Source organism: Anabrus simplex, chromosome 2 (assembly GCF_040414725.1).
Source record: "Anabrus simplex isolate iqAnaSimp1 chromosome 2, ASM4041472v1, whole genome shotgun sequence".
In the NCBI taxonomy this organism is placed as follows: Eukaryota; Metazoa; Arthropoda; class Insecta; order Orthoptera; family Tettigoniidae; genus Anabrus; species Anabrus simplex.
In genome coordinates this window covers 529,753,852-529,770,954 of record NC_090266.1, presented here as the reverse complement: position 1 = coordinate 529,770,954, position 17,103 = coordinate 529,753,852, and the positions used below count along the sequence as shown (strand labels likewise).

General features: G+C 39.5%; 1 protein-coding gene across 1 annotated transcript in view; it reads left to right on the top strand.

Moving 5' to 3' along the window:
- HisCl1 (Histamine-gated chloride channel subunit 1) overlaps window positions 1-17,103 on the top strand; it is a 511,142-nt gene that overhangs the window by 480,657 nt on the left and 13,382 nt on the right. The window contains exon 12 of the mRNA XM_067139191.2: window positions 8,158-8,363. Coding sequence (XP_066995292.2) covers window positions 8,158-8,363 — 206 coding nt within the window. The remainder of the gene's footprint in view (window positions 1-8,157; window positions 8,364-17,103) is intronic.

Genomic DNA, 17,103 nt, shown 5'->3' with positions numbered 1-17,103 from the left:
ATGGACAGCGGAATAGGCAAGAGGAGCAGTGACCCGAGGTGAGACCTCTTACTGCCAGAAATTCAGTCCACCTGGCCGAAGCACATTTTCAAGAGGAGTAGCCTCCGTGCTCGACGTAGGGTGTATTCTGGAGCTGGACACCGGGGTCAGTGGGCGTCTGGACAGGCTAGGAGCTCCTTTATATAGCACACACGTCGTTCCAGGCACGCGCACTGAGGGCTGCGCGTCGAGGCTCGAAGAATAACACACTGGCACGCGTGTAGCTGGCTGGCGGATCGAGAAGGGAGCGACGGACATACAACATATGGAATCTGGTTATTATAGCGTGGAAGAAGTTTAAGGGAGCGGAGATTGTTATTAGTGGGATACTGTGTAAGATGGATACTGACTGGAGTGTAATCGCCGATTTAAATGGAGTGATTAAATGGAAAATTGGGAGTAAAGTTTGCAGATTCCAACGGTCGGGTAGGAGATAAGACCTACGCTAAGATGGCCTTCCCTTCAACCGCGATGTTCCGTTAAGTTAGCAGGTTTGTTTAGAAGAGTTACAGGGAGACACATTCAAGGAAACGGACTGGACTAGGGAGCGGTGATGAGATTATAGTGTTACAAAGAAAGAGATAGAATTAAATAATGTAATAGTTTTATATTTACCCGATATTATAATAGGAGTTGAATAATTTCTGAGAAGTAATATTATATGCGGAAATTTTAATCCGAAACTGGAGTGTTTATCGCAGACAGGACGGAATCGAAACTAGGGTGAGTATTTATACTGGTGAAAGAAGAACTTATACATTACGAAACAGTTAAGGATGAGAAACAGAAAATTCAAGTTGTGAGGCTCATCTCTAAAGGTAATAGGTAACTTGATATTTTGGGGGTGTACAAACAAGAAAAGGATGGCACAGATGCTGACGCGAGATTATTTGATAAGTTAATCAGCTGTGTGGAAAACGACACATAAAGGGACGTTCTTGTAACGAGTGATCTCAGTTTACCGCACGTTAACTGGAAAGGTAATTAAAATGACAGAAAGCATTACCAAACAATGGTAAATAATTTAATCTGGGAAGGACAATGTAATGGAACCAAGCAAACGGAAATATATCTAGACGTTGTGCGGTTAAATTCAGATGAGCTCTATAGAGAAACTGATGTGATAGACAGTATAAGTGATAGCGAAGCTGCTTTGGTAGTAGTTAAAATAAATGCGATAGAAAGGAAGGTTGTAAAAGTGGAACAGTAGAACTATTAGGCAGCGCCATTAATTGAAAAGGGAGGCATGGGGGAATTTTCAAAAACTAATAATGGCCACTTGAAAAAAGGTGAAAAATTGCAAACAGCAACGGCTGAGGAGTATGAAAAGTGGTATGTACCGTTATAAATAGTAAGGAATGTTAAATAACCCACTAGATTGTAATAGATAAATATATTAAGGAGGCGCAGGTTAGAAAGGAACAGAGTTAGGAATGATTGTGAAAGGGGAGACTGAAGGAACATAATAAGAAATTCAATTTAACAAAAAATTCGGTTAATATGATGGCAAACATAATTGACAGTCAAATGAATTTTAGGGGAAATGAGTGAGCATGAATGGGTGCTTCAAGGAAGAAGCAGGCTCCAGGGAGGACATTCCAGGGATCATCAATGAACAAGGCAGGTGTGCTTGTGATGACGTACAGAAAGCAGACGTTTTAAGTCAGCAGTATATAAAGATGGTTGGATATGCGGTTAATAAACAGATAGAGGGGATAAAGGATTATAAATATAGGCTGATAATTCAGGCCAATCAGATTGGATGTAAGCTCTGTGAAAGCATTATTTCCGATAACAGTATGTTAGACGCGTTTGCAAAATCACAAACTAGTTTGATAGAAGGCAGGCCAGGTTTCGAAAAGGTTACTCCAGTGAAGCTCATCTTATAGGATTCCGGCAAGATAAAGCAGATATTTTAGACTCAGGATGTCAAATGGACTGTTTCGCTATTGATCTATCAAAGGCTTTTGATATGGCAGATCATGGGAGACTGCTGTAAAAATGAGGTTATTGGACTAGACAAAAGCGTAGTTGAATGGGTGGCTAAATTTGAAGAAAACTGAACTCAGAGAATTAGAGTAGAGGAAGCATTATCTGACTGGCCCCGCGGTGTGGGGGTAGCATGCCTGCCTCTTACATGGGGAGTCCCGGGTTCGATTCTCGGCTAGGTCAGGAATATTTACCTGATCTGAGGATGGTTCGAGGTCCACTCAGACTACTTGATTACAAGTGAGGAGATATCTGATGCTAAGATAGCAGCCCTGGTGTAGAAATCCAAGAATAACGACCGAAAGGATTCGTCGTGCTGACCACACGTCAGTTCGTAAACTGCAGGCCTGCCGGCTGAGCACCAGTTGTTTGGGAGACCAGGGCTTTTCGAGGCTGTTGCGCCATGAGGTTTGGTTTGGTCTCAAGCATTACTTGATCCTGTAACGATTAAGAGTTTAGTCCGGCAAGGCAGTATTACTGAAACTTTATAATTTCGTAAGTATATAAATGATACGAGCAAAGTACTGGAATCATGGATAAGGGATTTTGCAGATGATGCTATGCTGTATGGAGTAGTAAATAATTCACAGCATTGTGATGGACTGCAAAAAATCACGGCAATATTTTGAGATGGACAGCTGATGATGGTATGATGGCAAACGGGAAGGACAGTTGCTTAGTTGGTTTCACCAAACGCACTACAGACTCTAGAGTGTATTTGGTTTCACTAAGACGAAAAGTCCTCTCAGTGTTAATTACTGTGTTGGTGGGATAAAAGTACCTCACGGAAATCACTGTAAGTACGTAGGTGTTAATATGAAGAAATATTTTCTTTGGGAGATTCGCATTAACGAGGTTGTAAATGAAGGTTACAGATCTCTTCATATGCTTATGACGGTGAGCGATGAAATGAATAATTTAATACGGAATAGATGTAATAATAAATATTGTGCGGCACTCTGATATATGTATTGTCAGACGTAATCCTTTACAAAACTTGTTCAAAAGTGCGGCCCACCTGTTGCAGTACAATGTCTGCATTGGCGTGTCGTTGTCCATCGAACACTTTCAAAGACTCAAGGCAAATGTTGCAGAGATTAAGCAGCTGAAACCACCACGGTGACGAGCCCTTCCTCCGAATAAATTGGAGTCGCATACACCAGGTTCTTCAATTGCGCTACCACACACAACAACAAGCGAGATGAGGTCGGAAGAATGATAAGGCCTTGCAGTAGTAGGCCTCACAATTGAACAGTTCTTTTGTAAAGGATTACAGATAAAATTGAGTGTAATTGTTTCGACCTCAATCACGTATCAAAAACGTGTCTCAATTACACTGTACAACAATGAAAATGTTTCGGGCCGAAAAATAGCCTATTCGTACGTATTTCCACCTGAATAATTCAAAAGTCACCATGAAAATGGCCGATTAGCTCTTGCTTCGGAGATACAGTGACATATACGTTCTTAGAGTCTACATTTTCAGTTGCGGGGAAAATTTGTTTTCGAAATTGGCGCACATGTCAACTGACAAAACACAACGTTCTAAAGCTGTTTGTAGGTTATAAACATAAGTACTGTTGCTGTGACTGTGAGTTTCTGTTTTAATTAGTGCAGAATTTCTGGTTTTCGAGTGGTTTTTACATGTAAAATTTGTTAAATCAACATGCCACGGAAATGTGTAAATTCCATGAATAATTTTTGTTACATTTGTGGTGAAATAACATTTTCGTCACAGAAACGCAATCTGACGCCTCTTGTGAAGACTGCCTATCATCATTATTTTGGTATCAATGTAGGGGACCAGGATAGGTCATGGGCTCCACATGTATGTTGCAACTCGTGTTCAGTTATACTGCGACAATGGATGAAAAATTAAAAACGATCTATGGGTTTTGCTGTGCCTATAGTTTGGTGGGAACCTACAAACCATACAGATGACTGCTATTTCTGCTTGACTCCACCAATTAAATAAGGATTGTCAATGAAGGAAAGAGGAACCGTTGAATATCCAAATCTTCGATCTGCTATTCGACCTATTCCAAATTCAAATAGTTCACCAGTTCCTACTTCACCTCAAAATTATCAAATGGAAATAGAAAATGAAGACAGTGTAGAAGTAGAAGAACCCAACAAGCCTTACTTATCCTATGGCCCTGATTTTTTAGGAAAAGGATGATAAACCGCAAAGACTGAGTCTAGCGGAATTGAGTGATCTCATCCGAGACCTTCACTTAACAGGATAAGCCATAAATTCTAGGGTCAAGACTACAGCAGTGGAATATTCTCCAACGTGATATCAGAGCCTCACAGTACAGACAGCGTCAGAGGGAACTGCTTTCTTTTTCTATAATAAAAACAATCTTGTTTTCTGCTGCGACGTTAATGGTTTGATGAAACGTTTGAATTGAACCATGATGCAACTGAATGAAGGCTATTCATAGATGCCTCCAAGCGCAGTTTGAGAGCTGTATTACTTCACAACGGCAACCACCTTCCATATATTCCTGTTGGTCATGCAGTTTGCATGAAGGAGACTTATGCAAACATGACAGCCATCCTCGGCGGAATCAAGTACACTGAACACAAGTGGAAAATCTGTTGTGATCTAAAAGTTATAGCTGTACTCTTAGGAATTCAACTGGGGTACACTAAATACTGCTGATTTTTATGTATGTGGGACAGTAGGGATAGAAAATCACATTATACGAAAGCAGACTGGCCTACAAGAAATCTGAACTCTAGCGAGAAAAATGTTTTTGCTGAGCCTCTTGTGGACCCAAAAGATGTTCTTCTTCCACCCCCACATATAAAGCTCGGTTTAATGAAAAATTTTGTCAAAGGTATGAACCAAGAAGGACAGCCCTTTAAGTACTTAAGAGACAAATTTCCTACATTAAGTGATGCAAAAGTTAAGGAAGGTATCTTTTTTTGGCCCACAAATTCTTTGACTAATAAAGGATCCTGGGTTTGAACGAGTTTTGGAGGGGAAAGAAAAGGATTCTTGGAAACCCTTCAAGGGAGTTATTCATGGACTTTTAGGCCACACAAGAGATGATTATTACACTCACTTGGTGACAGTGCTTCTGCAAAAATACCATCAACTTAGACGCAACATATCCCTTAAAATCCATTTTCTCCACTCCCACCTAGACTTTTTCCCTCTTAATTGTGGAGCTGTCAGTGATGAACACGGAGAAAAGTTCCATCAGGATATTTTTGTAATGGAACAAAGATATCAAGGCCGCTGGAATGAAGCAATGCTTGCGGATTACTGCTGGTTTCTGTGTAGGGATGCTCCGGAACTCGCTTATAAGAGGAAAGCAAAACGACAACGATCTAACGAAGCCACCACATGCTTCTCTTCAGACCCAACCACCTACTAGGTATTCTTCCATCAGTTTACAACTCTTAGAATGTTACTGCCATTTTAAAAGTTTCAAATAGTCTTTCAATGTTGTGGGCATATTAATTGAAACGTATCGTTTTCTCTCGATCCGTTCAAATAAAATATTTCCAGGTATTGCATATCACAGAAACTAGAGTTAATAATTTTTTTATTTGTGATATTCATTTTTCTCAACCCTAAATTAGTAAGAATTTACTCACGAAGTGAAGGAAACATTCAAATTTTTTGTTGTTGTATAGTGTTATAAATTTCTGACTTTTATTTAGTTAAACATATTTGTTTTGGTCTCTTTTATCATCTGAACACTCCCAAAATATTTTTAGTACGCCCTGAATCTGACAGGCAAAGGAATCCTTGCAAGCAACTTAGTGAACGAAATGTAATTTCTCCGGGCGATATTATGTAAATGGGATTTATTAAAGAAGGATATAATAAGAGAGAGAAGATTTTCAAACGAAATGGAAAACAGAAAATTAAAATTTTTCGGACAAGTCATCAGACACAATACTTTCATCACTAACATACTTGAATGGAAAGTGCTGGGAAAGAAGGGCAAAGGAAGACCTAGGATGAAGTAGTGGACGACATCAAGAAGAGGTTAGGTTGTGTCAATTACATGGAACTAAAACGAACAGCCAATGAAAGAAAAGAGTGGTTGCATCGACAAGGTATTAGCCTTTAGAATACTGATTGATTGATTGATTGATTGATTGATTGATTGATTGATTGATTGATTGATTGATTGATTGATTGATTGATTGATTGATTGATTGATTGATTGATTGATTGATTGATTGATTGATTGATTGATTGATTGATTGATTGATTGATTGATTGATTGATTGATTGATTGATTGATTGATTGATTGATTGATTGATTGATTGATTGATTGATTGATTGATTGGAATAAGTTGGGTCAGCAAAATCAGAGCGACTGAATGTGTTAAGAATGATCGATATTAAAGTATGGGAAGATAAGGACCAAAAAGTAGGAAATTATAAGTTGTTCTAAACAGATGTGGAAAGGAACAGTGATGATCAACAGTGTTTTGTAAGAAGGAAGTGAGGTCACAGACAGAAATAGCCTTTTATTTCTCAGTTCGTAGATCGAATATACTGTACTCGAGTGAAAACTTTGTGGACTCCAGATATGTTCAGCTTAAGTTACAAGTAACAGGAAAAGAAGTAGCGAGAATGGTTATTGTTACAAACAGATACAATGGGCTGACTAGCTGCAGCGGCTAAGGCTTGCTCTGTCCACACGGAAGGACATGGGGTCGACTGCTCGTCATGAAGTCGAAATATACAGAAACGATATTTCCACGTCTAGAGACACATGGCCCCGAGGTTCGCACAGTCTACACCATAAATGAGTGCCAGTTTACTTCCGGGGGGCAAAAGCGGCGGAGCATACGGCTAATCATTCTGTCCGACTTAATTCCACGGTTAAGGATCGTATAAACGTTTACCTTCCATTCTTCCAAGAGAGCCATCATGGCCTATACAAAGGTTTTATTTTACAAACAGATATATACAATGCAAAAAGGTATATGCATCTCTCCATTCCCTAAAAGTGAAACAATCCATTCTTCCACATAGCTTGAAAATAAAACTTATTCACACTCTCATTTTTCCAATAATTTATTACTGTGATGTCGCACAAATATTAACCGATGCAATTGTAGAACAAAAACTTCGAAGGGCAATGAACTCTTGCATACGATTTATATTTTCTTTGAACTATAGGACACATATTTCTCCTTATTATGAGAAGCTATCCTGGCTGAAAATTGATCGACTAAGAAATCTACATACTGCAACATTAATTTTTCCAGTTCTGAACGAATCTACACCTGAATACCTATCCTCACATTTTAACTTCCTCTCATCTATCCATGGACATAATACCAGATCGACTTCTACCCTTATGATACCGGTTAATCGTTCATCTGTATACTGCCACTCTTTCCAAGTGTCTGGGGCAAGGCTATGGAACACTCTCCCTGCCACTTCAATAGTCTCATTTAAACAATCTTGTCGAGATTTCCTCTTAAATATGTGATCATCTTGTATGAATGTTAGTGTGTATGAGTGCAAGTATGATTTAAAGCTAGGTGATGTAGATAGATAATATTAATCATTAAAAATAACAATTACATATAATAAGTTATAGGCTAATATTACTCCATTAATTTAGGTAGTTACTAGAGACTGTTAACAGTGTTATGTGACTATGCACTGTATGTTTTAGTTAAGTGTAAGAGAAGGCCGTGAGCACTAACTTCGCCACATACTAAGACATAAAATAAATAAATAAATAAATAAAAATATAAACAATAACCGAGGGTAATCAGAAAGTCTCAGTTAGTAATGATCGTTTGCCAACTGAGTAGTCTTCAGTGTAATCCAAATATGTTCCACTGATGCGCTATTTTCATTTAAAATAATGTTTTATAGTAGTTTCATGGAAGAAATTAAATCAGCATTAGTTTACATATTCTAGTGGTCAACCCTGATTGACTAGATGAATTGTTAGTTTTATAACAATAAACTTTTTCTCTGCCTAGATTCAGAAAATATATTAATCTTCAACCAATAAATATGCTCGGTGAAGGAGATATCTTAATTTTAAGTGCAAAGCACAGTGAAAAACGTAGTTATATCGGAATTAATCTTAATTTCGCATGAAATATTAAACCTTGTTATGTTCTATTGTCAGCTACGCAGAATACCCAGTCACAGAAGAGTTTACCACCGGTTTCCTACGTGAAAGCGATAGACGTATGGATGTCTTCATGTTCTGTCTTCGTCTTCCTCTCCCTCATGGAATTCGCAGTTGTAAACAATTACATGGGTCCAATAGCAACTAAAGCTATGAAAGGCTATTCGGAAGAGGACATTCGTTCTGCTCTGGATGATTTTAAGGTAAGTATTTGCTGGCAATCATACTTTCCACGTGAAACGTGCTAATGAGAAATTCTTTTACTATTAGTGATATTGTAACGGAATTCCGTTATATTAAGCAAATGTTGATTTCCACGTGTTGTTGTTTGTTGTTTGAGTCATCAGTCCATAGACCGGTTTGATGCAGCTCCCCATGCCACCATATCCTGTGCTAACCTTTGCACTTCTACGTAACTATCGCATCCTACATCTGCTCTAATCTGCTTGTTATATTCTTACATTGGTCTACCCCTAACGTTCATACCGCCTACACTTCCTTCAAAAACCAACTGAACAAGTCCTGGGTGTCTTAAGATGTGTCCTATCATTCTATCTCTTCTTCTCATCAAATTTAGCCAAATCGATCCCCTCTCACCAAATCGATTCAGTATCTCTTCATTCGTGATTCGATCTACCCATCTCACCTTCAGCATTCTTCTGTAACACCACATTTCAAACGCTTCTATTATCCTTCCTTCTGAGATATTTATCGTCCATGATTCATTTCCATATGATGCTACGCTCCAGACCAAAGCCTTCAAAAACATTTCTCTAATTCTTATAGAATATCTATGTTCGAAGTGAGCAAATTTCTTTTCTCCAGAAAGGCTTTCCTTGCTTGAGCTAGTCTGCACATTATGTCTTACTTACTTCTTCCATCGTTAGTTATTTTACTACCCAAGTAACAATATTCATCTACTTCCTTTAAGACTCCATTTCCTAATCTAATATTACCTGCATCACCTGCCTCCGTTCGACTGCACTCCATGCCACCATATCCTGTGCTAAATTTTTCACTTCTACGTAACTATCGCATCCTACATCTGCTCTAATCTGCTAGTTATATTCATACCTTGGACTACCCCTACCGTTCATACCGCCACCACTTCCTTCAAAAACCAACTGAACAAGTCCTGATAGTTATCGTCCATGATTCACTTCCATACAATGCTACGCTCCAGACCAACCAGACCAAAGTCTTCAAAAATATTTTTCTAATTCGTATAGAATATCAACGTTCGAAGTGAGCAAATTTCTTTTCTTTAGAAAGGTCTTCTTTGCTTGTGCTAGTCTGCATATTATGTCTTACTTACTTCTTCCATCGTTAGTCAATACCATTCAGCAAATTCTCGAGATCTTCTGCAGTCACAGATAAAATAACAATATCATCAGCAAATCTAAAGGTTTTGATTTCCTTTCCTTCGATTGTGATTCCCTTTCCAAATTTCTCTTTGATTTCCTTAACTGCCTGCTCTTTTAAACATTGAAAAGGAGGGGGACAAACTGCAGCCTTGACTCACTCCTTTCTGGATTGCTGGTTCCTTTTCAAAGCCCTCGATTCTTATCACTGCAGATTGATTTTATACAGATTGGATTGTTCTCAGTGTCTGATCCCAATCACTTTCAGAATCTCAAAAGGCTTGGTCCAATCAACATTATCGAATGCCTCTTCTAGATCTACGAACGCCATGTACGTGAGCTTGTCCTTCTTAATTCCATCGTCTAAGGTCAGACGTAAAGTCAGGATTGCTTCACGTGTTCCTACATTTCTTCTGAAGCCAAATTGATCTTCTCCCAACTCAGTTTCAACTTCTCTTAGCATTCTTCTGTAAATAATACGTGTTAAAATTTTCCAGGCAAGGGATACTAAACTAATAGTGCGGTATTTTTCACACTTGTCAGCACCGGCTTTGTTGGGAATAGGTATAACAACATTCTGCTGAAAATCGGATGGCACTTCTCCTGTCTCATACATCTTACACACTAGATGAAATAGCCTTGTCATGCTGGTTTCTCCTAAGGCAGTCTGTAATTCAGAGGGTATTTCATCAATTACTGGTGCCTTGTTCATTTAGATCTCTCACAGCTCTGTCAAACTTTGATCTTAAAACTCGGTCTCCCATTTCATCAGCATCAATAGCCTCTTCTAGTTTCAGAACCAAATCATCTACGGCTTCACCTTGATATAGCTGCTGGATGTGTTCCTGCCATCTTTCTGCTTTTTCTTCTTTCCCGAGAAGTGGCTTTCCATCTGAGCTCCTAATATTCATACACCTAGATTTCCTCTCTCCAAAGGTTCCCTTGATTTTCCTGTATGCATCATCTACCTTTCCTAGGACCATACAACCTTCAACATCCTTGCACTCCTCCTTCAGCCCTCTTCCTTTGCTATCTTGTACTTTCTATCCACTTCATTCTTTAAGAGCCTGTATTATTTTCTGCCCTCTTCATTTCTTGCATTCTTGTATTTTCGTCGTTCATCAACCAGGTCTAGTAAGTCCTGAGATATCCACTGATTCTTAGTTGATCTTTTCTTCCTTCCTAACATTTCTTCAGCAGCACCACTGACAGCATTATTCATGATTATCCGTTCTTCCCCTATCGTGTTTCCTTCAGCCTTTTCGTTTAGTCCTTGTACAACATGTTCCTTGAAACAATCCCCCACACTTTTTCCTTCAACTGAAACGTTATATTTTAGGGGTGGTGTCGTATCTGGGTAACCAACTACACTCAGAATAATCGAAATGCAGCAGTATGGAAATGGCAAATCAATAAACCAACAAAATAAACACAGCCATAATTGTAGTATACTCACAAATAATCAGGGATCATTGAAGAATATAACTAAGTCATGAACTTGGACACTAGTCCGACTAACGCGGTAACGTAAACAAACAGCAGTCCATCAAAGTATGGCATGCCACGAAAAGGATTACAGCTCTCCACACAATCCATGCGTATACAAGTACTCAGATTACAGTTTCAAAGTGAACCGTTTTTTGCAGAACGCACAAGGAAGCATTTTACTGTGTCCATATTCCAGAGGGACCCGAGGTAAGTACAGATAATAAAGGGCATGGAAATACGTGTGATAGAAATCAGGGAAAGAGAAGGAACTGTTTTTTCATAATAATAATGTATTACTACAAATACCAAAAAACGACATTTACATGCCAAAGAAAGTGAACAGATGATTAAAGAGAGCAACAATATTTTCAAAAATAGATACTTCGGATTTTTAAAATAAATGGGACGACCATTAAATAATACAATTTTCTATCCAAAACAGCTAGAATCAAAATAAGAGATGAATTTTACAATAGTTTTCATTAGGAGTATCCTACAAATGCTAAACAGATATTACCCATAAATACAAAATTTTAAAAGAATTTGAAAAGGCATATAGGCCACTGTACAATCGCAAAAGAAAAAGAAAAGAGAACCCCGGGACAGGAACGTGGGGAAAAGGGAAGGACGAGGAAGAGATCAGTACCTAAGGCTGGCAACAGGAATTAGGAAAGATAGAACCTACAAGTATCAATACAAACCTGAAATTCGAACAGAAGCTAGGCGTTAATATGAATACAGTTAGTCCTATTTTTGCGTTTGTTCACCAAGTCTTTTAGTATCCAATGGTTCATATCACTGTAATTTACACGTAGTAGAAAGCGAAATTAGGAAAAAATCGTAGTGTAGTTCCAAGACAAACACCAACGTCAACAGCTCAGACTAGTGATATTTGGTAGCGTGAACAGTCTTTAGCAGCCAGTTCGGCATGATGAAATAGGGGAATACAGCTTTAAAGAGAAAATTAAGTATGGGAAGAGAATATAGATTTAAAGTTCGCTCACCCGTCCAGCAGTCCTTGATCTTCAATCATGAACAACAAACACCATTTTAAAAACATTGCACACGGACCAGCCGCTAGCGCAAATAAAGGAAAGTCCTCCCTCCACACAAGTCGTCTTCTTCACCCAACTCGCCGATAGAGCCCAGAGCAGGCCTTATTTATATTACGATGGAAACGTCCAGAAAAGACGAGAGCAGAAGGTTCACATTGCGCAGCGAGGTGATAGGGGAGGAGAGGAGGGAGGGCAGCAGTGCGAACAGTACCAGCTGGACGGGCGAAGAGAGCACACACACAGAGGTTAGTAGCAGCATGTCGAGCCGTAGCAGACGTAGAATCACATAGAATAGTAGAAAAAATAGGAGCACGTTATATACTCCTAGCAGCCGGAGAAATCCGAAGGATGGGGTGTTGAGGCGACGAAAGTCCATCGATGCTCCAGAGGGGCGCCAAACTCCGGAACATGGAGAGAGTCGTCGTCGAGAAGGCTAAAACAAAAAGCAAGAACAGGCATAAGTTACAAGAAAGAGGAGAAAAAAACACAGAAGGGGGGTAGAGTAGGTAGAACGATCCGGATCAAAAAGGGTATAAGAGGAAGAAAAAGAGGGGAGGGAATACCAAAAATTTACAATATAAATTACAATGATTATAAAATCTAAGTGGTCTTAAAAAAGATTAAATATAACCAGGGAATTAAAATAAATAAATGAATTTACAATGACAAGAGATCTAAGTATAAACATGGTGTCCCATAAAGAAAAACAAACCCATAAGGGGAAAATGATTGATGGGGGAGCCAGACGAAGTGACGAAGTGTGTGGAGGGAGCATGACTGGGTGAGCGAAAAAAAGGCAAAAATATGAATCGCAGAAAAAGGGGGGGGGGAACATGTGTGAACAAACGCAAGTAAAGAAATAGCTAGAGTATACTAAGAAAGAAAAGGGGAAATGAATTTTTTTCCATCCCTACGCCAAGCCAAAGGGTTAAGCGGAAAACTTTTTCAAAAGAGAAAAATGAGCCAGATTATATAATTGAAGCATAGAGGTTGGAGGGTTCATTGCATTGAAAAGTTGTCGAAAAGAGGGAGTAGCATAAAACTGAACAATCGAAATTAACTCAGCAACATTGTGAGCAATATTTAGTGCATCACTATAAGTAGTGATAGAATCTAAATAGTCATGTGCGGATTCAGTCGGAAGTTGGTGACGACGAATGAACTCGGTACTGAGTTCAAAACGTATCTCGTAAGGCAAAAAATAATTATGAATAGCATTACGTAACTCATACCAGGTGGAAAAATGAGACATGTTATCTAACCAAAATTTAGAAAAAAAACCGTAGTCTTAGCGGGTAACAAACCAAGCATTTGAGGAAAGGAGGCTAAATTGAGATTCAGAAATTTACGAACAGAGAAAAGCCATATAGTAAGGTTACTGGGATCAGTAGCTAGTAACTGCGGAACCTGAAGTAAAGATTGTTTCACAATATGAACATTCAGAGAACTGTCAACAGCATTAAGTTGGGCTATGGATGGAGAAGAATGGGGGGCTAGATCCGGAGCCATGCTGTGGTGGTGAAAAAATGGGGAAGATTTGCGATCAGAAAACTGGTTATAGGATATAGGAGTAGAAGGATAAGAAAAGGAACTCGGAGGAGTAGAGGTAGAAAAAGAAATTAAGTCACTCACGGGAGGGTTAGGCAAAGAAAGATTATGATAAATAGGAGGTGGAGAAGAATTATCTTCACCCAAAGGGAAATTATCTGAAAAGCATGCCATAGTAGAAAAATTACTAAAATAAATGTAATAATGGGAGAAAATTCTGCTACCATTTGGAACGCTATACTTTGGGTGTGGTGTCGTATCTGGGTAACCAACTACACTCAGAATAATCGAACTGCAGCAGTATGGAAATGGCAAATCAATAAACCAACAAAGTAAACACAGCCATAATTGTAGTATACTCACAAATAATCATGGATCATTGAAGAATATAACTAAGTCATGAACTTGGACACTAGTCCGACTAACGTGGTAACGTAAACAAACAGCAGTCCATCAAAGTATGGCATGCCACGAAAATAATTACAGCTCTCCACAAAATCCATGCGTATACAAGTACTCAGATTTCAGTTTCAAAGTGAACCGTTTTTTGCAGAGCGCACAAGGAAGCATTTTACTGTGTCCATATTCCAGAGGGACCCGAGGTAAGTACAGATAATAAAGGGCATGGAAATACGTGTGATAGAAATCAGGGAAAGAGAAGGAACTGTTTGTTCATAATAATAATGTATTACCGCAAATACCAAAAACGACATTTACATGCCAAAAAAGTGAACAGATGATAAAAGAGAGCAACAATATTTTCAGAAATAGATACTTCGGATTTTTTTTTGCTAGGGGCTTTACGTCGCACCGACACAGATAGGTCTTATGGCGACGATGGGATAGGAAAGGCCTAGGAGTTGGAAGGAAGCGGCCGTGGCCTTAATTAAGGTACAGCCCCAGCATTTGCCTGGTGTGAAAATGGGAAACCACGGAAAACCATTTTCAGGGCTGCCGATAGTGGGATTCGAACTTACTATCTCCCGGATGCAAGCTCACAGCCGCGCGCCTCTACACGCACGGCCAACTCGCCCGGTCTTCGGATTTTTAAAATAAATGGGACGACCATTAAATAATACAATTTTCTATCCAAAACAGCTAGAATCAAAATAAGAGATGAATTTTACAATAGTTTTCATAAGGAGTATCCTACAAATGCTAAACAGATATTACCCATAAATACAAAATTTTAAAAGAATTTGAAAAGGCATATAGGCCACTGTACAATCGCAAAAGGAAAAGAAAAGAGAACCCCGGGACAGGAACGTGGGGAAAAGGGAAGGACGAGGAAAAGAACAGTACCTAAGGCTGGCAACAGGAATTAGGAAAGATAGAACCTACAAGTATTAATACAATCCTGAAATTCGAACAGAAGCTAGGCGTTAATATGAATACAGTTAGTCCTATTTTTGCGTTTGTTCACCAAGTCTTTTAGTATCCAATGGTTCATATCACTGTAATTTACACGTAGTAGAAAGCGAAATTAGGAAAAAATCGTAGTGTAGTTCCAAGACAAACACCAATGTCAACAGCTCAGACTAGTGATATTTGGTAGCGTGAACAGTCTTTAGCAGCCAGTTCGGCATGATGAAATAGGGGAATACAGCTTTAAAGAGAAAATTAAGTATGGGAAGAGAATATAGATTTAAAGTTCGCTCACCCGTCCAGCAGTCCTTGAGCTTCAATCATGAACAACAAACACCATTTTAAAAACATTGCACACGGACCAGCCGCTAGCGCAAATAAAGGAAAGTCCTCCTTCCACACAAGTCGTCTTCTTCATCCAACTCGCCGATAGAGCCCAGAGCAGGCCTTATTTATATTACGATGGAAACGTCCAGAAAAGACGAGAGCAGAAGGTACACATTGCGCAGCGAGGTGATAGGGGAGGAGAGGAGGGAGGGCAGCAGTGCGAACAGTACCAGCTGGACGGGCGAAGAGAGCACACACACAGAGGTTAGTAGCAGCATGTCGAGCCGTAGCAGACGTACAATCATGTAGAATAGTAGAAAAAATAGGAGCACGTTATACAACTTGTCTAGATTCCATCTCCTTGTATTCCTTCCTTTCTTCAATTCCTTCAACTTCAAATGGCATTTCGTGACCAAAAGGTTGTGGTCAGAGTCCACACCTGCCCCTGAGAATGTTTTGCAATCCAACACCTGGTTTATGAATCTCTGCCTTATCAAAATGAAGTCTATTTGATACCATCCAGTATCTCCAAGTCTCATCCACGTACACAGCCGCCGTTTGTGGTGTTTGAACCAAGTATTAGTAAGAACTAAATTATGATCAGTGCAGAATTCAACCAGCCGACTTCCTATTTCATTCCTTTGTCCCAATCCGAATTCTCCTACTGCATTACCCTCTCTTCCTTGGCCTACCACTGCATTCCAGCCTCCCATCACAATTTGATTCTCTTCACCTTTTATATATTGTATTAAATCTTCCATCTCTTCATATATTCTTTCGATTTCCTCATCATCCGCTGAAGTAGTAGGCATATAGAACTGCACTACTGTGGTGGGCATTGGTTTGGTGTCTGTCTGGAAAACAATAATGTTTACACTATGCTGGTCGTAGTAGCTTACCCGCTGCCCTATTTTCTTATTCATTATTAAACCAACTCCTGCATTTCCCCTGTTTGATCTTTTGTTTATAATTCTGTAGTCGTCTAACCAAAAGTCCTGTTCTTCCTGACAACGTTCTTCACCTCTACCAACTACATCTTAACGTTAGTCTATCCATCTCCCTTTTCAGATTCTCTAGCCTACCAGAACGATTCAAACTTCTTACATTCCACGCTCCGACTCGAAGAATGTCAGTATTCATCTTCCTTGTGATCGCCCACTCTCGTGTAGTCCCCACCCGGAGATCCGAATTTGGGAACTATTTTACATCCGGAATATTTTACCCGGGAGGGAGCCATCATCAGCACATCATTCATACAGAGAGAACTGCATGTCCTCGGGAGTTAGTTATGGCTGTAGTTTCCCGTTGCTTTCAGCTGTGTAGCAGTATCAACAGAGCTAAGCCATGTTGAGTATTATTACAAGGCCATAGCAGTCAATCATCTAGACTGCCGTCCTTGCAACTTCCGAAAGGCTGCTACTCCCCTTTCGATGAAGCATTCCTTAGTCTGGTCTCTCAACAGATACCCATCCGATATGGTTGCACCTGCGGCTCGGCTATCTGCATCATTGGGACGCGCAAGCCTCCCCACCGCGGCAAGGTCACATGGTTAGCAGGGGAGGCATTTTCTCATAATAAAAGAAAGTTCGATGCCCCTGTTCACTGATTAATAGTTTACTCACTGCAACATTCTCAGTTGTCTGATTTTTTCGTTTAGCTTCAAGGGTTGTGAACAACAGAGTAATATGGAAAATTGTTGAAGGCCCGATCCTTGGCTGAATGGTTAACGGGAATGATTTAGGTCCAAGTGTCTGGGTTCGGTTCTCTGCCGGAAATCTTAATTCCGTATGGTTAATAAT